Source organism: Herpailurus yagouaroundi, unplaced genomic scaffold, assembly GCF_014898765.1.
Source record: "Herpailurus yagouaroundi ecotype Mexico unplaced genomic scaffold, PumYag 29, whole genome shotgun sequence".
Lineage (NCBI taxonomy): Eukaryota > Metazoa > Chordata > Mammalia > Carnivora > Felidae > Herpailurus > Herpailurus yagouaroundi.
This window is the reverse complement of record NW_024412377.1, coordinates 118,198,509-118,220,718: the sequence shown is the minus strand read 5'-3', so window position 1 is coordinate 118,220,718 and position 22,210 is coordinate 118,198,509. Positions and strand designations below refer to the sequence as shown.

At 42.3% G+C, this 22,210-nt stretch overlaps 1 protein-coding gene across 11 annotated transcripts in view; it reads right to left on the bottom strand.

Annotated features, from left to right (window-relative positions):
* Positions 1-7,901: 7,901 nt before the first annotated feature.
* Positions 7,902-22,210, bottom strand: part of PPP2R2B (protein phosphatase 2 regulatory subunit Bbeta) — a 515,907-nt gene continuing 501,598 nt past the window's right edge. For all 11 annotated transcript variants that reach the window (XM_040453565.1, XM_040453529.1, XM_040453555.1 and 8 more), the window contains 3 exons: positions 20,221-20,390; positions 11,250-11,341; positions 7,902-8,622 (listed from right to left, as the gene is read on the bottom strand). In XM_040453565.1, the coding sequence (XP_040309499.1) occupies positions 8,343-8,622; positions 11,250-11,341; positions 20,221-20,390 (542 nt within the window). In that variant the 3' untranslated portion in view covers positions 7,902-8,342. The remainder of the gene's footprint in view (positions 8,623-11,249; positions 11,342-20,220; positions 20,391-22,210) is intronic.

The window sequence follows — 22,210 nt, the reverse complement described above, 5'->3', positions numbered from 1 at the left end:
GTCCAGCATACCAGAATATTCTAAGTTCCATGCCATGTACTTTTTTTTTAACCTTTGCATATACTATCTTGACACCCGGACCACTCTTTTCCTTTCTCTTCCCCTGGATAATTCATTCCCTATTTATCTTTCAAGGTTTGCTTTAGGAGTCCCCTCCTTTCAGTAGCTTCTGGACTAGGTGAACTGGTGTTACTTGGCATTCTTCTGGGACACTGAGATACTCATGAGACCTATTTTATAGTCCTAAAAGAACAACAGCAAGAAACATGCATGGAGTACTTATTGTTGGTCAGGAACCATTCTAAAATGTTTTAAATCATTCAGTCTTCATAGCAATTTTATGAGATAGGTGCCATTTTGTCCTTATTTTATCAATAAGGAAATTGAGACCTAGAGGGGTTAAGTAATTGACCAAGGGTCATTCAGCTTATTAAGTGGAGGGAACTCTTTGAATCCAGGCAGGCACCCTGGGCTCTTAACCATGACATTGTACTGTTAATACATTTGCCTGTACCCCACATGACACTGTAAGCCCTTTGAGGACAGGGAGTATTAATATTGCTTCCCCAGACCACCTTGCAGATGGTCTGAGCAGATAGTATGTGATCCATCATTCAGTGTTCATTGAATGAATAAATGAATGCATGAACATGACTCAAACTGAGCACCTATTTAGAATGCTAAAACAGTGCCTTTCCTTTTACCAATGAAGCAGCCTCCTCCCATCACTTCTATGCCAGCCTTCCTGGGTTCTCTTTGACCCACATAAGAATTTACTACTCTGGCTGGGGTGGGGGGCAGTATATCACTAGCCAATCAGAGCAAGAACTCCAGTACTTGTGGTTGGTCCCACTTCCCTGTGGTCTCTAGGTTTCTGTGCAAGGCTGAGTTTGGGAGAAGTGCTGTCTCCTCTCTGATTCAAACCGAATGCAACAACCTAAATGACAGGGGTCGCAACAAAGAGTTATGAGTTGGGAGGAAAGGAGCTGTCCATCAAAAAGACCAAGGTTACTCTGACTGGCGTGAGGTGATATCTGAGTGTGGTTTTGATTTGTATTTCCCTGATAAGAAGCGACGCTGAACATCTTTTCATGTGCCTGTTGGCCATCCGGATGTCTTCTTTAGAGAAGTGTCTATTCATGTTTTCTGCCCATTTCTTCACTGGGTTATTTGCTTTTCGGGTGTGGAGTTTGGTGAGCTCTTTATAGATTTTGGATACTAGCCCTTTGTCCGATATGTCATTTGCAAATATCTTTTCCCATTCCGTTGGTTGCCTTTTCGTTTTGTTGGTTGTTTCCTTTGCTGTGCAGAAGCTTTTTATCTTCATAAGGTCCCAGTAATTCACTTTTGCTTTTAATTCCCTTGCCTTTGGGGATGTGTCGAGTAAGAGATTGCTACGGCTGAGGTCAGAGAGGTCTTTTCCTGCTTTCTCCTCTAGGGTTTTGATGGTTTCCTGTCTCACATTCAGGTCCTTGATCCATTTTGAGTTTATTTTTGTGAATGGTGTGAGAAAGTGGTCTAGTTTCAACCTTCTGCATGTTGCTGTCCAGTTCTCCCAGCACCATTTGTTAAAGAGACTGTCTTTTTTCCATTGTATGTTCTTTCCTGCTTTGTCAAAGATGAGTTGGCCATACGTTTGTGGGTCTAGTTCTGGGGTTTCTATTCTATTCCATTGGTCTATGTGTCTGTTTTGGTGCCAATACCATGCTGTCTTGATGATGACAGCTTTGTAGTAGAGGCTAAAGTCTGGGATTGTGATGCCTCCTGCTTTGGTCTTCTTCTTCAAAATTACTTTGGCTATTCGGGGCCTTTTGTGGTTCCATATGAATTTTAGGATTGCTTGTTCTAGTTTCGAGAAGAATGCTGGTGCAAACTGATGAATGGATAAAGAAACTGTGGTTTATATACACTATGGAATACTACGTGGCAATGAGAAAAAATGAAATATGGCCTTTTGTAGCAACGTGGATGGAACTGGAGAGTGTGATGCTGAGTGAAATAAGCCATACAGAAAAAGACAGATACCATATGGTTTCACTCTTATGTGGATCCTGAGAAACTTGACAGGAACCCATGGGGGAGGGGAAGGAAAAAAAAAAAAAAAAGAGGTTAGAGTGGGAGAGAGCCAAAGCATAAGAGACTTTTGAGAACTGAGAGCAAACTGAGGGTTGATGGGGGGTGGGAGGGAGGAGAGGGTGGGTGATGGGTATTGAGGAGGGCACCTTTTGGGATGAGCACTGGGTGTTGTATGGAAACCAATATGACAATAAATTTCATATATAAATAAAAAAAAAAAAAAAAAAAAAAAAAAAAAAAAAAAGACCAAGGTTGGCTTTTCAGGGAATTAGGGATAGGGAGTGGATTGGGAATGTGGCAGTTATTCCTGTTTCTTTCCTGGCAATGATCATTGTTGCGACAACGTCTAAGGCAGGAATCAGCAGAGATGGCAGATCACCTTGTTTGGCTACCAGCAGTTTAACCAATGGTGCGTGGAAGGTCTAAATCGGAGGATAGTTAAACAGTAATAATAAGGTCAGGGTTAGGGGTTAGAGATCTCTGTGAGCCACTTGACTTTATGCTCTGTTTTAGTGACAGACCAAATTTGTATTCCTTGTCAGCTGTCAGGCAATATTTGTTTGCAGAGAGATGGTCTGTTTGAATCCTCACTAGTGGAAAAAGAAAAAGACAAAGTAGCTATGCATTACTCACTACAGTGATAGAAGTACAGGATCCGGGACAGGACATATCTTGATGAAACTTCTGTCTGTGTAACACTAACTGTGTCACTGAACCTTTTTTAGTATGCTTCTCAACTGTAAAAAGGGAGTAACATGTTGATCCATCAGGTGATTGTAATGATTTTAAAAAGTGCCTATACTGTGCTTGTGATATAATAAGTGCCCATTAATAGTAGCTTCCTTTTATTCTAGCCATCCATTTTGCATTTAAACACAGTCTTTGGATATGGGGGCTTAATAAATACTTGTTACTGGAGCGCCTGGATGGCTCCGTTGGTCTAGCACCTGACTCTTGATTTTGGCTCCTGTCATGATCCCAGGGTTGTGGGATCGAGCCCCGCATTGGGCTCTATGCTGAGTGTGGAGACCACTTAGGATTCTCATTCTCTCTCCCCCTTTCCCCCTCTCAATAAGAAAACATTCTTGTTACTGAATGAAAGAAAGAAGGGCTAGGCTAGTTCTGGCAAATGGAAAATGTGTTTCTGACAGAATGAAAGAAACCTCAACTTCATGCTCCCATGCCATATCCATTCTCACATACGTTGTTCTCCCTACTGGAAATGCCATATCGTGCTTTGAGTGTTGACTGAACCACTTTAATACTCTACTTAGAGGTCATGTAGTCTGAAAGGTTGTTTTCGTATCCATCCTCATGAACTGTTTCCTTATTAATTATTAATTAATTACATGCTCCTATATGGCTGTCATCTCCTGGAGGGTGGGGACGAGTGGCTTTATCTCTGTGACTCCAGCCCCTTTTTGGGGCCTGGCTGCATGATACATGCCAGGCACTCACTTTATGATTAATATTGATGAACTTATGGGTCAATATTGGACTTGTTTGCTAATCAGTAACTTCCAACTGTATATATAATGTGAGATGAGATAGAGGATAAGAATGCTGACCAAAATGTCTGGTTCTATCACTTGTGAACTGTGTAAACTTAGTCAAGTTACACAATCTGCCTCCATTTCCTTATCTGTAAAATGGAAACCATAATAGTACCAGCATCTAGAGTTTCAGGCATAAATGAATTAATAGATGTGAAATTTTTGAACACAACCTGGCCCGTAATAAGAAGGGCTCATTAAATGTTAGCTACTATCCTGTATTAAACAGTATTTCAAGAATTCTGTCTTTCGAGTGAGATATCTTGAGTTGGAGTCCTGGTTCTGTCTCTTACTGGCTATATGCCCGTGGCTACGTTGACAACTTGAGTCTATTTCCTCATTTCCAAAACGAACATAATACTGGCATTAATCTCAGGGACTTAAAGAAGGGAGATAATGAGAAATCACAAGTATGTCTTCATAGTGAGAATTGTTGCTGTTATGATTTTTATGGTGCTTGAAACTTACCAAGCAATTATAAGTAAATAAATTTCTTGTGCTTCTCACAGTAATTCTGTGAGTGAGGACAGATTGTTTTGTGACTATTTCACAGGTGACGACATGACTGATGCACACGTGAAGTGACTTCTAGAAGTTTCTTAATTACTTTGCAGTGGAGCCAGGGGCGGGATCCACATTTCCTATTTCCCAGTTCCACATTCTCTCTATGACAGGCTAGTCATTCCAAGGGAAAGCAGTTCCTGAGGCTTGACTTAGAAATAGGGGAAGAAGGGATGGGTTAAGCTCTGACAGATACGTAGTGACTCAGGGGCCAGTGTGAATGTTTCCTAGGGGTGAAGTGGTGATTGCAGTATCTGTGGGTGTACTGTTTAAAACACACTGCCTTGGGGTGCCTGAGTGGCTCAGTCAGTTTAAGTGTACGACTCTTGATTCCAACTCAGATCACAATCTCACAATTCGTGAGTTTGAGCCCTGTGTCGGGCTCTGTGCTGAGAGTGTGGAGCCTGCTTGGGATTCATTCTCTCTCTCTCTCTCTCTCTCTCTCTCTCTCTCTCTCTGCCCGTCCCCAACTTGTGTGCTTGCTCTCTCTGAAAATAAATAAAAAACATTAAAAAAACCCCCCACACCTGCCTCATCTACACATGTCCGTAATGGAGTCAGATTAGGAAGAGGGCTCACTCAGGATGTGGACTGCAGTGTCACCCCCAAAGCTTTGCTATTAGGCTTACTAGGGTTCTCTTGAGCCCTGCAGGCAGTCAGCAGAGTGAATAGACAAGCATGAATCCGTAGGGGTGGGAGAATAGGTAGGAGGGGAGCCTTAGCCAGTTGGTTTGAAGGAAGGGAAATTGTGGTCTCCCCCTTGTCAGTGATTGACCATTTTAGGGTCAACTTTCAGGATAATGGGTCCTGAAGTGTTGAAAAGAAATACATTGGAGATGGATGACTTACTTCATTGGGTATGGAGCTAAAAGAATTTTAGCTTCATCCTGGTTCCAACTGACTGCCTTTCATATGCTGGTTGTGTTAATAGGTGTTGCTATGGTTAATTATGAGATCACTGAGAAGTTTAAAGATGCTTTACCGACGGGCCCCCCCCCCCCCCCCCCCCACAGCTGTCCAATAGAGTGAAGACAGGAGCCAGACTTTAAGGATTTAAGAAGCAAATGGGTTCTTACTGCCCACTCACCTGTGTGCACCCCACTACTTGATGCTCATTTACATGTTTCTTCTTTGTTACTTCAAAATCCTCTTCTACCTCTAGATAAGACAGCATGGATCTCTATCCAAGTGCAGCTTTTTAAATGTCAGGAACTCTGTTTTATTTGGATCATTTCAATAAAGCCTTGGGAAGCTCTAACTCCCTCTCCTCCTCAGTCAGCTGCCATCCTTCAGTGCAAAGTGATGGCTCATACCAAGCAGCAGCCGTTGCACTATTAGGCAGGGCAGGGCTCTTAGAACCCAACACACTGTTGACAGTGTGGCAAGTCAGCTTTCAGGTAGCTTTTAGTGTCAGCTGGAACAGGGATTGATTGGGTGGATGTTGAAGATCCCCAGCATGGGGGCAGAAGGAAATTGGGATTGTAAAATACCTAGTTCAGTACCTGGCACAGAGCAGGTCATTGCTGATACATGGTGGTGGTGATTGCTGCCTGAGGTCTAGTCTCTAGTGCCTTGCTCTCCTGTTCCAGTCCAGGAATCTTGTATGTTTTTTTCCTGATGTATTCTTTATTCGAGTGGCTGCTCTGTGCTCTTAACTCTGAGATCTCTGGCAAATCCCTCCCACTCTCTGGATCTACGTGCCAAGGGTGTAGGACTAAGCATGGGGGATTTTATGAAGATCCACAGAGAGCCTGCAGGGGGCCTGTGAATCTCTCAAAACCATGATGAAAGCTGTCATGGGTTGTGGGAAGCACTGGTGACTGTAGTTAGTGAAGAAGCATTGTCCATCGGGACTGATGCCTCCGAATATTCTCTGATAGCAGTTACTCTGTGTCCTAAAGTTGGAACATGTTCCTTATGGTTCACAAGATGATTGTAGGTGGTACTTGGGTACATTTGTTCTATTACTTGCTTTGTGATTATTTTAATGTCTAAAAAACACTAAAATGGATATTTCATCATTATTTCTTTGGAGGAGGCTAAGTGTTACTTTTAAAAAAGGTGACTTAAATGAGCAATAACACAGAGGTTGGTTGATGCCTAAGTTTGAGCAACAGTGATCTCTCACAAGCCCCATCTGGTACAAAGAGAGGAGGTGAGTCTCAGAGGAGCAGAGAGAAGGCCATAAGGAAGCTGATAGTAAACTTTGGAGAATAACTCATTGTTCCTCCTATCTATCCTGATAAGACAATTCTCTATCAGCTGGAGAAGTTTCTGATCCTCTCTAAAGTCTCCTCCAAGAACACTGTCCCAGCCAGGCCAGGAATCCTGCCCCGAGAGTTTCCACCTGGGCCACTTTATGGACAATGCCTGAAGAGAGGCTTTCATTGAGGGAAGAGGAGAAACACTGAGGAAAAAAGTCACATCTTTTATCCACATGATCCTTCAATTTTGAGAAGTACTTCTCATATTTTAATGTTTCTGAAATTGGGATGCATCTTACAAAGTGGTGTTCTCTTAAGTTCTAGATCGCTATTACCTTGCCAAAAAGCTGTTATTAAATGGGATAGTAGCTTAGAATGGAAATAGGATTCCTATTTTTTTCCTGCCTCCCCAAGCAACGTAAACTTGGAGTTGGGACTTGTAATAAATACGTGAATCAAAAGAGACTTTCTCTTTAAAATAAAAATGCTCCTTTCAAGCCATTTGTTAACTCACAAAATGGAAGATTCGTGAATAAGAAGGGGAATGAGTCAGCAAGACAGGTATTGAGATACTAAGCTCAGACCCAGCTTTCTGGGAACCTCCCACCTCCTCCTTCAAATTTATAAAGCCTCTGAATTCATTTAGTTTTCCCAGAGCTGTGCGCTGCAGAACCTTCTGGAACTTAAAAGAAGTCTGAATGGTAAACATGGAGGGGGAAGGATGAACCAGACTGCATAGGTTCAAGCAGACTTCACTGTACTGTGGAAGATTCTTGACTCTCCCATATTCCATTTTTGTAGGAAGAGAGCCCTTTGGTGCATTTTTCTAAATGGTGAGCTTGAGGTGGATTAGAAATACTTGATTAGACTTCACAAATCAGCATTTTTTACGGGCCATTTTTGTTCTAGCTGCGGTGGAGATGGATGGATTGTGACTCTTGGTCACCAAACCCAGGAAGAGGGAGGGGGTTGGGTAGCAGACACACCCAAAAGGAACAGACCAGCCTTTCTCCAGGAGCCAGGGGTGCTGCTGCTGCATCATTTAGAATGCCAGATAATAAACAACCAGACCTTGGCCTTTAGAAGTCAATGGAATAAATAAACTGGAAAAGGTTGAAGAGAAAAAGCCAACCAACATGTAAGTAGAGGATTATATGGAGCCATTTAAAATTACAAAAAGCAGGCATAACAAGGCAGCAGATGGAATCTGGCCCCACATGGCCTTGCCAAGCTAACTCTGAGAAGCACTGTGTGGAAAGTGTTCTCTTTATGTCCCCTGAAGCATTCATGGGGTTTCCTAGCCAAATTCTCAGGCTGTTTCTATGGCGCTTACAAAGAAAAAGAGTATAGCAGTGGTGATGTGTCCCCTCCCTTCTCATTCTGGGTCCTCTTCGCGGCCTCATGAAATAAATCTCTGGTTCAAATGAGACTGTTAATAAAAAGTGCTGTGGGGGCAGGGGATGCTGACTCCTTGTGATTTTTCACACACAAAAAAGGAGAATGTCTCTAAGAGTAAACGGTGTTTATTTTTTTGTTGATTTTTTTTTCAATCAAATGGAATTGCTTAATTAAAAAAAAACTTATCTCTTTTCTCTTTAAATACTACAGACAACCTCATTTTATCTCAGCAGACACCTAGGAACAAAACACTGGACCCACCAGAGAAAACCGGGCAATAAAAGCATCAGAAATTCAAGTCAACTATGGAGAATTAGTGTTAGCTGGCAGCTCTCAATTCTAAACACAAGTGTCTCAGAACCTATTGGGTTTGACAAAAGTCTCTTAGAACTGGGGATCTGGGAAAGTTGGACTCTTTTTAATTCTATTCCAATTGTTTTCTGCATAGGGAAATTAATGTCAATGCATCAAATGAAGACCAAAAGAAACATTTAAAAACATGTTTGACTAGTATTCAGTATGTGAGATTATTAAGTAATAACTTGTCCTCCTAGTTAACCTTGTCCTGGAATATATATAGGTTATTTGTAGCCGCCACTGCTATAATATTTTCTGAAGGATGCCAAGCTGTATGCAAGATCTTTTTGCTAAAGTCCAGACTGTCAACGCTGATCTCGTCTTTTCTTCGCTTGCCCCCCACGCAAACTTTTCGCGGTTTTAGAATAGCCCGGGGTTTGCTGTTTTCCCTCGAGGCCTCAAGGGTGACATCACGCTTGGTGTTTCTGTCGAACATCCTGAAGAAGTTGTTGTAGGAGCCTGTCATGATGACGCTGCAATGTAGAGAGGAAATAGGGAGTGACTGAGTGCTCTGGAGAAAGGCAGTAACCTATCCCCATTGTGTCTTTCTGGAGTTAATGGTGTTACATCATGGGCAGCTACACCCTAAGTTTTATGAAAAACCAAAAACCCAAACAGGCTCAACAATGTGACTGTGGTCTAAGTCCTGAATCACTAAAAGCAACAAGCTCTTTGATGGATTGGCAAATGGAGGGCTGTGATAATCCTCCTTGGTAATTCTGTTGGATAGATCCCTTATCTGGGTCTGTAAATGAGTCCGGTGGTTTTAATCATACCAGCCCTACCTCCCTCAGCATTGTGAGGCTGGAGCGAGGTCGCGACAGGAGGAACACTTTGGAAACTTTGTAGTAGTGGGGCCTCCATGTTGCCCAAGCTCCAAGGCTGTCCCCAGTCAGTCGGCATGGTGGGAGAAACCCCGAGTGTATAGCGCACTGACCCATGTGCATCCTCCCTCTGCTGAGAGCCAGCTCTCGGTTTAGCCTTGCCACAAAAGTTACCTAAAAAGTGGATGTCATCATGGTTTCCCTCAGGAAGAGAGTAAACAAATTTAAATTTTAAAAGAACTTGGGAGGGGAAAGAAGCCTTGCCAGTGGATTCACAGATGGCTTCCATGTTTTTATAGGACCTCTCCATCCTCAAGCGTATTGACGATTTACTGAGAGCAGTGACTGCCAAAGCCTTCCAGATGCAAGGGACTGAGTCTTTACTGGTGACAGGTGAGAGGGGGATAATGTTGCCTCAGTAACATCCCACAGGAGCTGCCCCTGGACAGGCTGGCTTGGCCTCATTTCTGGGTGAAGCCCTGATGGTCTGGTTGCACTGGGAGAGGATATACCTCATCAGTGTTCACATGGCATGAGGGCATAGACAGGGGAGGGGGAAGCTGAGAGCATGGGGCCACAGCCAGGGGAAATAGGTTTTTACGAACTGGATCAGCTGTGTCAGGCAAATCGATCAGTGGCTAGATTTGGTTACTCTGGCCCAGGGAATGGATGTTGTGAAATGTGTTGGTCTCTGTAGTAGAATAAGCTGTTGTTACCTTATCAGAAAGGGTGCAGAATGCTTGACGGCCGCAGTCTCATTTTGCCTTACATTCATCCCCGAGGGGGGACTTACACATGAGCACAGGTGACGAGCACAGTGTCACGCTGCGAGGAAGTGACACACTCAGGCCTCCAGCCCACATGTGCCTAACTAACCCCAGGGCCTAGCACTCAGCCACTTGGCCTCATGGCTTCCCATGAACTGCCATTTGCTGGCCCCACCATCACTTGACCTGCTTTCAAACAGAGTCCTTCCTATTTATTTTTGTGTTTTTAAAACTCTAAACCTTATCTGAACCAAGAATTTTCTTGGTTATGGAAAGAAACTGTGATGTTATGAAAAAACAATGCTGACTTAAGATTCAAACTGAAAACTTCTTACTTTTGTCTCTACTACATACTAGCTCCTGAGCTGGAAAAGGTTGCTTGACCTGGCTGAGCCTCAGTTTCTACAACTATAAAATGGGGATGATGAAAACAACCTTGTCAGATTGTGGTCAGGATTCTAGAACATGATGTGTGAGGGGGTGACACATAAGTACTTACTGAGTCTAGGTTAAGAGAGGTTATTGGAACAGTAACAAATAGGACACATCTATTAATCAACAATGAAAAAGTGAATTCTATATGAATCAATGTATTGATACAAATATACAAATAATGTAAAACGCTTCCCCCTGGGGAGCTTTTGTTCCTACATCACAGCTGCTCTATTGTCTCTTTCCTCTGCCTAATAACCAAATGGGTGCTGCGACTTGGGTCCTCTGACATGTGGTGACTCTTGCCAGGCCTGCTACGTGGAAGGCACATTTTGGTTCACTGACAAAGCAGGCCGAATAATGGTCAGAAAAGCTTGTTTTTAAAAGCTCGAATCTTAGTGCCTTGCCATGACCAAATGGAGTGCTTCCAAACATTAGTGTGGGCTCCGCATTCCTCAACAAACTAAATCAGCTCCTAGTAGCCCGTACTTCATGTTGGAAGTCGGGGAATCATCTGTATTTGTCAAACTAAAAATGAACCATTAGAAGGTAATATGAAGTATGGTTGAAATAAAAGGCCTTAAAACAATAATAAATCATTTTGAGGGGATATGATAAATGAGGCCAACTAGAATTCAGCTAACCAATGACCAGGGCCTTTGGCCGGGTACACCAGAAGTGGTCAGGGATAATTTTCGACCTAGAAATTACACTTGGCAATAATCTGAGCTACTTAGGTTGGAACTTGGGAGGTGGATTGTTAGTGTTACTCATTTCAGCCATGTTGATGTAGCTCTGGGGGTGTCTTGTATGTAAAACAGGATTTTCTCGTGGATGTTACACACTCACCTGTGCCATTCCTGTAAGAGGACTCGAGGGTCTCAACACATGGTGCCCTTCATTTCAGGTCTGAGCTCAAGGGAAATCTGGTGACCCATACAGTGGACTCCTACCAGGGCTGGGGGCCTGATTTTCATCCCCCTTTGGCTGTGACCTCCTTACGATCAGTTGCCCAGGGCCTCGGCAAGTACAGGACCCACCTTTTGGAAGGTTCCCTAGCCACACAGCCTTTCTTACCTGTCTGACCCATTCCACACACACTCAAATTTATCAAAAATGCAGTCATTTTCATAGAGGGAGCACAACTTGCTGCGGAGGTAGTCATGCACCTGTTGGGGAAATAAATCAGAGGGTCAGTTATTATTTTTAAAAATGATTATTTCTGTGAAGACCTCTTCTTCGGATGTGAGCTGTTAATTCTTCCAGTGGCCCAGGTCTGAATCCAGGCTGGGCTCTCTTTAGCCAGGGGATATTAGGATGGATTGATGAGCTGCTTATGTGGTGAGTGTGGATTAAAAAACTTTGCTGAACTAGCTGGTGACCTATAGAAGGGCCCCGAAGGTGGTACAGCCCCCTTTTCTAAACTGATTGGCTAGTAGGCATTAGAGGACACCATTCATTGCATCTTTAACTCAACACAAGTCTACTGCCTTCCTACTATGAGCTTGGGCTAGGCAGTGAACACAATACCCTTTGTGTGTTTTCTTCCAGTGTGGAGGCAGATGAACATTCACATGGGCCTTTTATTCTGAGAAAGGTGAGGAGACCTCACAGAAAGGATCACTGAGCTGTGTTGCGATAATGTAAGCCAGCCAGCAAATGCAGGGAGGTTAGTTATAACCTGATGACAGATGATGGTTTGGATTTGGTGAGAGCAGTGGTGGGAAATGGTGAAATTTCCCGGCATGTTTGCAGGGAGACCTGATAGGACCCCAGCATGTTTGCAGGGAGACCTGATAGGACTCGTGGATGATGCACCTGTGAAGTATGAGAGAAGGGGAATCAAGATGGCTCCTTGACCTATCTCTTGAGCAAGTGGAAGGATGGAGTTGCCATTTGTGTTTTTGGGTATGATCATTTGGAGATGTCCATGCAGGTGGAGCTGCCGAGGAAAGTCTGACATAAAGCCTGCATCCCTGAAGTATGTAGCATTTCTCCCATTGGCATTTTAAGAAGCAAGGTTATTAGCTGAGAGTGAGGGAGGGCAGGAGAGGCTTAGGAATCAATGCTGCATTGCTGGAAGGCACTGGGGCCCCATGAAATTGTTGGATGTGAATTTTATATGAGACTGTTCAGCACGGTTGGGTCCTTCATCCCATGTTCGATGAGATGTTTTGGGTATTGAAAAGCTGAGTCATTTGGACAGTGAAAGTGTAACTCTGCAAATGGCCGCTTGCAGTCTTGGGCCTTGTCAGGGTACCTACTTCACTGCTTTGGTGACAAGAGAATCCATGTGTGGCATTTGATAACTCTGCTGTAGCTGAACTCATTGTCATTCCTTCTCCTGCCATGTTTTGGGCATCCTGGACGTGGTACAAGTCTGATGTAGAAGGCCATTTCTGTTTGTAGGGCTGAAGATCTCTAGTGATTGTTAGGAGTCTTTTGAGCAAAGAAGCAGAAGAGAGTCTGAGGGCAAAAATATGACTGATTCTTGATCCTGACCAGGGTTTGGCAAACCTCTTCTATAAAGGGCCAGAGAGTAAATATTTACGCTTTGTGGGCCATATGACCTTGCTGCAAACTCTCAGCTCAGCCCTTGTAATGTGAAAGTAGCCATAAGTAATACATAAACAAATGAGTGGTGGGGTTGTATTCTAACAGAACTTTATTTACAAAAACAGGTGGGGGACAGGATTAGCTTCTGGGTCATAGTTTTGTCTACTGAGGTCTTTGATGCCTTTTCTGGACTTGTCATTGACTTGTTTCTAGGTTTTTTGTCACAGAGGAAATAGAAGCCGGGGGCAATGGAAGCTAAATTTGTTGTTCCAGTGTAGGCACACCTCGGAGATATTGTGGGTTCCAGACCACTGCATTAAGGTGAATATCATAACAAAGTCAGTTAAATAAACTTTTTGCTTTCCTCGGGCATGTGAAGGTTATGATTACACTATACTGTAGTCTATGAAGTGTGCAATAAATCTCCTTATCTAAAAAAACAATGTATATACCTTAATAAATACTTAATGGCTAAAAAAATGCTAAACATGAGATTTCCAGAGAGCTGTCCTCTTTTAGTAATAGTAGGTCTGACCTCAGTGTTCATGGCTGCGGCAATTTCTGAAAATAAGACAATAAAGTTTGCCATATTGATGGACTATTTCTTTCACAAATGATTTCTCTGTAGCATGTGATGCTGTTTGATAGCATTTTACTCACAGCAGAGCTTCTGTCAGAATGGGAGTCAATTCTTTCAAATTCTGCTGTTGTTTTATCAATGAAGTTCATGGGATAATCTGAATCCTTTGTTGACATGTCCACAGTCTTCCCAGCATCTTCACTGGGAGTAGATCCCATCTCAAGAAATCATGTTCTTTGAACTCCACATCCTTTGAAGTTTTATCATGAGATTATGGTGACTCAGTTCCATCTTCAGGCTCCACTTGATATTTCTATCACATCTGCAGTGATTTTTCTCCACTGAGGTCTGGAACCCCTCAAAGTCCTCCCTAAGGTCTGGAATAACTTTTTCTAAACTCCTGTGAATGCGGATGTGTTGGCTTCTTCCCATGAGTGACATATGCTCTGAATGGCATATACTATGTTAGATTCTTTCCAGAAGGCTTTGCATTTACTTTGCCTGCATCCATCAGAGGAATCACTTACCTAGGACAGCTATAGCCTCATAAAATGTATTTCTTCAATAATAAGACTTGAAAGTCAAAATTGGAGTCAACCCTTTCAAACCCTCCTGCTGCTTTATCAGCTGTGTGTGAGAGTCTAAATTTGTGTTACTATATATGAGAACAACATTAATCTCACTGTCCATCTACATCAGAGCTTTTGGGAGATAGGGTACACTGTCAATGAGGAATAATACTTTTAAAGGAATCTTCTTTTCTGAACAGTAGGTCTCAACAGTGGGCTAAAAACACTCAGTAAACCACGTTGTAAACAGAGAGCGTGCTGTCACCTAGGCTTTGTTGTCCCATTTGTAGAGCACAGGTGAGTATATATAGCATATTTCTTAAGGGCCCTAGGATTTTCAGAATGGTAAATGAGCTCTGGATTCAACTTAGTCACCCACTGCATTTGCTCCTAACAAGAAAGTCAGCCTATCCTTTGACGCTTTGTTGCCAGGTACTGACTTCTCCTCTCTAGCTATAAACCTCCTTGATGGCATCTTTTTCCAAAGAAGGTTGTTTCTTCTACATTGAAAATATGATGCTTGGTGTAGCCACCTTCATGAATTATCATGCCTGGATCTTCTGGATAACTTGCTGTCGCTTCTATATCAGCACTGGCTGCTTCAGATGTACTTTGGTGTTCTGCAGCTGGCTTCCTTCCTTAAACCTCCTGAACCAACCTCTCAATCTTTTCTTCTGCACCTTCCAAATCTCTCTCACCCTTGACAACATTGAAGAGAGTTAGAGCCTTGCTCTGGATTATACTTTGGCTTAAGGGGATGTTGGGCCTGGTTTCATTTTTCTCTCTGGACCACTCATGGGTTTGCTGGAGTAGCACTTTTAATTCCCTTCAAGTACTTTTCCTTCAACATTAACACCCTGGCAAACTGTTTTGGGTAAGAGGCCTACCTTTCAGCCTACCTTGCTTTTTGCACAGCTTCCTTGCTGTGCTTAATCATTTCTAGTTTATGACTGAAAGTGAGAGATGTGGGACTCTTCCTTTTGTATGAACACTTTGAAGCCATTGGAGGGTTATTGCCTGGCCTAATTTCAACATTGTTGTGTCCAAGGAATATGGAGGCCAGAAGAGAAGCAGATATATGGGGAAAGGCTGGCAGGCAAACACACACACACACACACATCATATATTCATTAAGCTCACCATCTTACATGGGCACAGTTTGTGGCACCCGGAAACAATTATGATAGTAATGCCAAAGATCATGCAACACAAATCATCATAACATATGATAAAGCTTGGAGATGGTAAACATGACACAGAGATGTGAAATGAGCAAATGTGTTGGAAAAATGGCACTGGTAGACTTGGTCAATGTGGGGCTAAAACAAGCCTTCACATTTTTTTAAAGGCAGTATCTGGGAAGTGCGATAAAATGAGACATGCCTATACTTTAGTTTTCCTACTTTTTGGAGAAAAATTTGAGCCAAATAGCTCCTTATTTTCAGCCTTATCTCCATGCTACTCATTCCTCTGATGTGGTATGGAGCACTTTGCAGAGAAGACATGGATGCAGAGTGTTCTGAGAACAGAGAAACTGGTTTTGAAAACACATGGTTAAGCAGTTTCTATGATACAGAACTCAGAATCCTACAATGGTTGGTAACTGTAAAGCTCTAAGAAGGGGATAGATGATTATTTTCACTGTAATTAGTGTTAGAAAAGTATTTCACTGTAATGACTGAAAAATTTTTTTGGTTCAGCCTATACTCTTCTTTATGAGCATATCAAAACATGGGTGGTTTGGAAGTGTGGATCCATTAGGAGGAACCACATTGCCCAAAACTATAAATAGTTCGTGAAAGACAAAAGTCAGGAGGGATCCAAAGGAAAATCTGGTCTGAACTAATAATTTCTCCTCCTCAACAGCTAAATTTTGGGTTGTTCCTACTGCTTTGGCTTCAAGTCCTCTACAGAAAAAGAACATGGAATATGAAGGTATGTTATCTTTATGTTGTGTTGCTAAAACAGGAAAGAAAACCTGAGGCAAACAAGATGGACCAACCTCCATCAGAGAAGAGAAGGTTAAGAACATTCATTAGAAACATCTAATATACAGAGCAAGAGACAACTTAAGATTCACCCAATTTGATGTTTTCTTCATGTTCTAAATATTTGTTGTCCATGTTCCTATTGTGTATGGCTTTCTTGACACTAAACTGAACCTCTCAACATAGAGGTTCTTAAATCATGAACTCATGGAAGCCTGGTGTTGTACAGTTAATGGACCGCTCATGAGGCCCAGCAAGAGTCAACTCTATTGGTTGGTTCTTAGATTTCAGGGGTTGACAAACTTCCCTTGTGAAGAGTCAGCAGGTATTTTAGGGTTTGTGGGCTATAATGTCTCTGTCACAACCACTCAACTCTGCCACTGTACTGTGAAAGCAACCAAGGACAATATATGCATGATCAGATGTGGCTGTGTTTCAGTAAAACTTCTTGTACTGAAACAAATGGAGGCTAGATTTGGCCCACCAGCCACAGTTTGCCAACCCCTGTCCTGTAGGAAAACTTGAAAATAGCTAATTATAGATAAGTCTACAATTTGTTATTCCTGGAAAGATGCTTGAGACCAGTTGATGCATGTATGAAAATACACAGCAGGAACATTACTTACTTCACTCCCCAGGGAAGGTATTAGTAACTGATGATGGAATTATTTCCCTATGGGCCAGCCCTCACAGTCTTTTTCAACAGTGTTCTAGGAATTCAGACTTTATTTACCATTTTTGATAAATTAACATTTTTATATAGCATATGAATTTAAATTGCTTTGAAATATGCTATGTAAAGTTGAAATACACTTTTGTAACACTGCACTTCAATACATGTGCTAGGATACCTATTTCATAGCCTTTGACAAAGAACACTTCCACATCTACCACTAGCTGAACTTGGTTTGAGAAGCAGGCTCATAAAATGCTTATTATTCCATGTCACAGCTCACTGTGTTCTAAAACTAGCTTTGTGCTTAAAGCACTTTCTCTAAAATGAAAGTGCTAATTGCTCCTGCCACTGAAGAGCCTAAATCCAGTTTTCTCTAATCCAGGCTTGCCAGCAGGCTACACCCCTGTCAACACCACCCACATTCAGGTTCTACTCGACATTGCCCTCTGTTTGGTATGGAGTTCGTAACACTAGATGTTTGTCTGTGTAGTTGGAAGATGACGTTCCAGTTGGCTCTAGCCCTGGGCTGAAGGTGAGAGCCTGAAGGTAAGTGCTGTGAAGCGGGGCCCTGAAGTCTGGAAGGATCTAGGGGACAGTAAGACTCCAAATATATAGGGCAGGTTATTTCAACCACAAACTATCTCAATTACATATGTTGTCTTCATTCTGGCCCCCAAACCTTCTCATAGGACCTTGTGTTACTCACAGTTGGTCAAAGTCCTGGGGGGTCCTCAATCTTCTCTCTGAATTTCTTCTGAAAGGTTGGCTTCTCCTGTGGCCACAGTAGTAGCAGGACTTTCGCTCATATGTGTCAAGGTGGAGTAGGTGGGCTCCTTGCTGCTCCAGACCATGATTCCTTACCTCTTCTGAAGAGCTCCCTGCTTTCCCTGAAGACTCCCTGCTGTCTACCTTGTTAGAGTCAGCAACAGTTCTGAGTCCCTCTGCCACATTCCTTGAGGCAATTGTAACACCCAGATCCCCTGCCATCATTCTTCTGGTCTCTCAGTTACTTGGCCTCATCATTTTCAGTGTTTTTTTTCCTTTGCCTCCTTGGTCGTTATGAGACTTGCCATGACTGTTAAGTGTACCTGTTTAACAAGTACTACTTTATTGCTACCTCCTACCTTTTTAGTTCACTCCCTTTACTATCTTGATTCCATTAAGTCTTTAAATCCATTTTCCTGTCTACTTTTCTTCACCCAGTATTTCCCTCCTTACTACCTGAGGTTTAGTGGTCCATCCATCATTATAATCACACCCTTAGTATGTACCTTCAACAAATTTGACTTCCTCTCTCCTTCCATTGTACTCAAGTGGATCCTTGAGCAACTCTACAACACTTCTGTATTCAACTCAGTCTTAGATGAGTGTTTTATTTTTTATTTTTTTTATTTATTTATTTATTTTTTTTTTTGGGACAGAGAGAGACAGAGCATGAACGGGGGACGGGCAGAGAGAGAGGGAGACACAGAATCGGAAGCAGGCTCCAGGCTCCGAGCCATCAGCCCAGAGCCTGACGCGGGGCTTGAACTCACGGACCGCGAGATCGTGACCTGGCTGAAGTCGGACGCTGAACCGACTGCACCACCCAGGCGCCCCTAGATGAGTGTTTTATACTTCTCACTCAACTAATGAACCTTCCTTCTTTTGAGAAAATAGAAGCCATAAGAAGAAATCATCTATTGTTCCCATCACAAAATTTACAAACCTCCTGACTTTGATGGATGGATTGTCCATCTTCTCATCTAAGACCAATTCTACAGTGGACCTGTTCCATCTTGCTTCCCTCAAGCACTTAGCTGCTTGAATTATTCTTTATCTACTGGCTTATTCCCATCAGCATAAAGTATACTGTGATATACTTTCCTTATGCCTATATCCCATTCCAGATACCACTCCATTTCTCTGTTGCCCTTCAAACTAAAATTTCTTGGAAGAGTTATCTGTACTCATTGCACTCACATCTTCCATTTATAGTCTCTCTTGAAACCCACGCAAATCAGACCTTCATTACTACCACTCACCTCCACTTATATCCATTGGCCTATTTTCTACCCATTTCTATTTGATTTAGCAACAGCATTTAGTAGTTGGTGTTTCCTTCTCCTTGAAATAGTCTCTTTGGCTCCCAGAACATTCCTCCTAGTTTGCCTTTTCTTAACCTGTAAATACCAGGTTCCCAGGGCACAGTCCTGACCTCTTCTTTTCTTTAAGCTAAGATATACCCAAACTCCAACTGAGCTGCCTACTTGCAGTTTCTGGATGTTTATTTGGTCCAAAATGTCCCAAACAAAATTCTCGATTTCCTCATCTGCATAAAATGGCACTGCCATTTTCCTAATTGGGCAGGATAAAAAAACCTCGTTTCCTCTTTCATCACATATCCAATTTGTTGTCAACTCCTATAGATTTTACAAGAATTTGGCCACTTCCATTCATCACAAGCTCATCTGAGCTACTCTCAGCCTTTGCCAGAATTTGCAATAACTTTTTTACTGTTGTGTTTGCTACTATGTCCCTCTATAGGCTCCCCTCCCTAGCACAGCCAGAATGTGCTGGTCAATGATGAAAATGTTCTGGAATGGGATAGTGGTGAGGGTTCCACAACTTTGTGAATACACTCACATAGACTTCGAAAGGATGGATATTAGGGTATGTGAATTATGTTTCAAGAAGAATAGGTAAGTTAAATCCCTGTCTAGAATTTTTGTACTTCTTTTAATCTAACCCAAAATATCTTTAAAAAGACCAGTTTATTCCTGCCTCTTGATCTTTGCTTCCATTGTGCTCTTACCTGAAATGAACTTCCTCAAATCCTTTCTACCTCAAAACCTGGTCTTCCTCTTCTAAGAAAAAGCCATTCTAAACACTGCACACTGCCTTCTCCTTTGTTCCCTTGGTCCATAAACCTACCAACCATTTAGCCAATGCTTAAGCCAAAAACGTGTACGCTTCTTGATTGCTCTTCTCTTCATATTGAATCAGCAAGCGAAACTCACAGACTCTCCTCCTGCCTCTCCCTCTATCCGCATGCTGCCAATTCCAGAGCCCCAACTGTCATCATTTCCTCCAAAACCTTTTAATGGTTTTCCATTGTACTCAGCCTGAAGACAAAATAACCTAATGTTCTTTACCAGGGCCTAGATTTCTAGACTTCTTGATATCTTGAATACAGAACATGGGCAGAAGAACTTCCTGAACACACCAGCTATGAACATACTATCCTTCTAACATTATGATTTTTCTGGCTAGCTCCTGTCATTCAAGACTCAGCCTTAGGGTTTCTTTTTGCCAGACTGACCCTCCTTGTGTGTGCTCCCATGCACACAGTACCATCTCTTGCATCACCGCCTACTCAGTTCCCTGTTCATCATCTGGCTTCCCCATCACACAGTCAGCTCAAAGAGACCAGGACCGTGTCTGTCTTGTTCACCTCTGTATCTGCAGTATCCATCCCACATTTAAATGGTCAGTAGATATGGGTTAAATTGAATCCAAGCTCCTCCTTCTGTACCCTTGTCTAAATCCTATAGCAATTGCAGGCTGGACCATTTTATGGAATTTATGATGATGTACTGTCTTTTACTCTTGTGTACTGTAAGCCTTTGTAGGCAGAAGCTGACTTGGAGGTCCACAAAGGAAGTGCCTTACGGAACTATGGGTGGGTGGTGGTCCGTACCTGGTAAGTTTCAATGGGGCGGTTTTCCATGTTGAGATCCCAGACTTTAACGGTCAGATAGTCTCTGGTCATGATATACCTCCCACTGTGGCTGAACTTCACATCCGAAATCGAAGAGATAATTTCGGAGAAAAACGACCTGTTGCTTGGATCTTCGGGCTCTTCAAAAACTGCACGGCAGAAGCAAAACAAGACAAAATGAGCACATCCTTTTCAACTAACTCTACCATGTATGGGCCAGCTAGAAAGACAACAGTCTAACTTGGAGTAGAATCTTCAGAAAGTGAGTAAGGTACTAATAGAGAACCGTCATCTCCCTGGAAGCAGAAAGTGGTTACTGGTTTCTGTATTTTCCTTCTCATGGAAGGACTCACATGGGCCTGTACATTGATGGATCTAGCCCTGAGCATTTCCAAGCTCCAGGTCTATGGATCTACCTCTGTTACCCAACTCCCCTGGTCTTTGTGGGTCACCTCACATATCAAAACTTGGAGTCATCTGAGATGCCTAAAAATGTGTTTATGGGTTTTTTTTTAGATATAAAATTACATACTGTACAATTTCCTCATTTGAAGTTTATAGTCCATTGTTTTTGTCAGTATAATCACATACTTGTATAAGCATTGCAACAATCTAAATTTCAAACTTTTCACCAACTAACCCTCAAAAATTCCATACCCATTTGCAATTACTTCTGCTTCCCTACTCCTGCAGCCCTAGGAAATGACTAATCTGTTTTATGGTTGTATGAAATTACCTAATCTGGAAATTTCCCATAAATGGAATTATACAATGTAGGGTTTTCCTGTGACTACTTTCTCCCTTAGTAAACTGTTTCCAAGGTTCATCTATGCTCTATTGGATATCAGCACTTCATTCCTTTTGATGGGTGAATAATAACTCATTGTATGGATATACCAGATTTGGTTTATCCATTTATCAGTTGATAAACACTTGGGTGTCTACTTTTTGTCTATTACACATAATGCTGCTATGAATATTCATGTATAAGCTTTTGTGTGGACATTTATTTTCCTATCTCTTCGGTCATGGTTTTTAATAGTGTTGCTTTGCTGAGCCTCAGTCTTGTCTTTTGTGTATATTGTCCCTTTGCTCTGCTATCCAGGCACTTCTTACCTCAGTAGCTTCAGCTGATTTCCACTTACACGAATAAAGGCACAGCCCATCAAAAGTTGTTGTAACATGTCGATCTTGATTTTGAACTTCTCTGGTTCAAATGGAATATATAGAACATAGCTTAGGTATATTTTGAGTGTTCCCATTTCTAGGCCTGATTGTTCTGTCTTCACAGACTGAAATCCCTCTGGGCTCTTACGCCTCATCCTTCGCATACCATCTTTGCCTTAAATGATTTTTTTTTTTCACAGAAGCCCCCCACATTTGGTCTGGCCCACTTATTTATTTATTTTATTAAAAAAATTTTTTTTTTCAACGTTTATTTATTTTTTGGGACACAGAGAGACAGAGCACGAACGGGGGAGGGGCAGAGAGAGAGGGAGACACAGAATCGGAAACAGGCTCCAGGTTCTGAGCCATCAGCCCAGAGCCCGATGCGGGGCTTGAACTCACAGACCGCGAGATCGTGACCTGGCTGAAGTCGGACGCTTAACCGACTGCGCCACCCAGGCACCCCGGCCCACTTATTTAACAAGACCTCTGGTACTCTCACATTGCTATTTAACACTATGCATGTTTGTCTTACTGCAATTGCAGTGTGAGCTTCTTTTTGGTTTTTCTTTGTACTTAAAGACTTGGGCACAAATGTTCAATAAACATGTGTTGCTTGATTAGAACCAAAGTTAGATAAATGAATGAATTCTTTGCCATCTGCATGCTCAGCATGTATGATGCACAGTTACAGACATTTGCCCATACTTATTTTTAACCTAAAATAATGGCAACTGAGTATGGTTTCACTTAAGTGTTTGTATCACAATCTTAGGCTGTACCAAACACCAGCCTGCAGGTT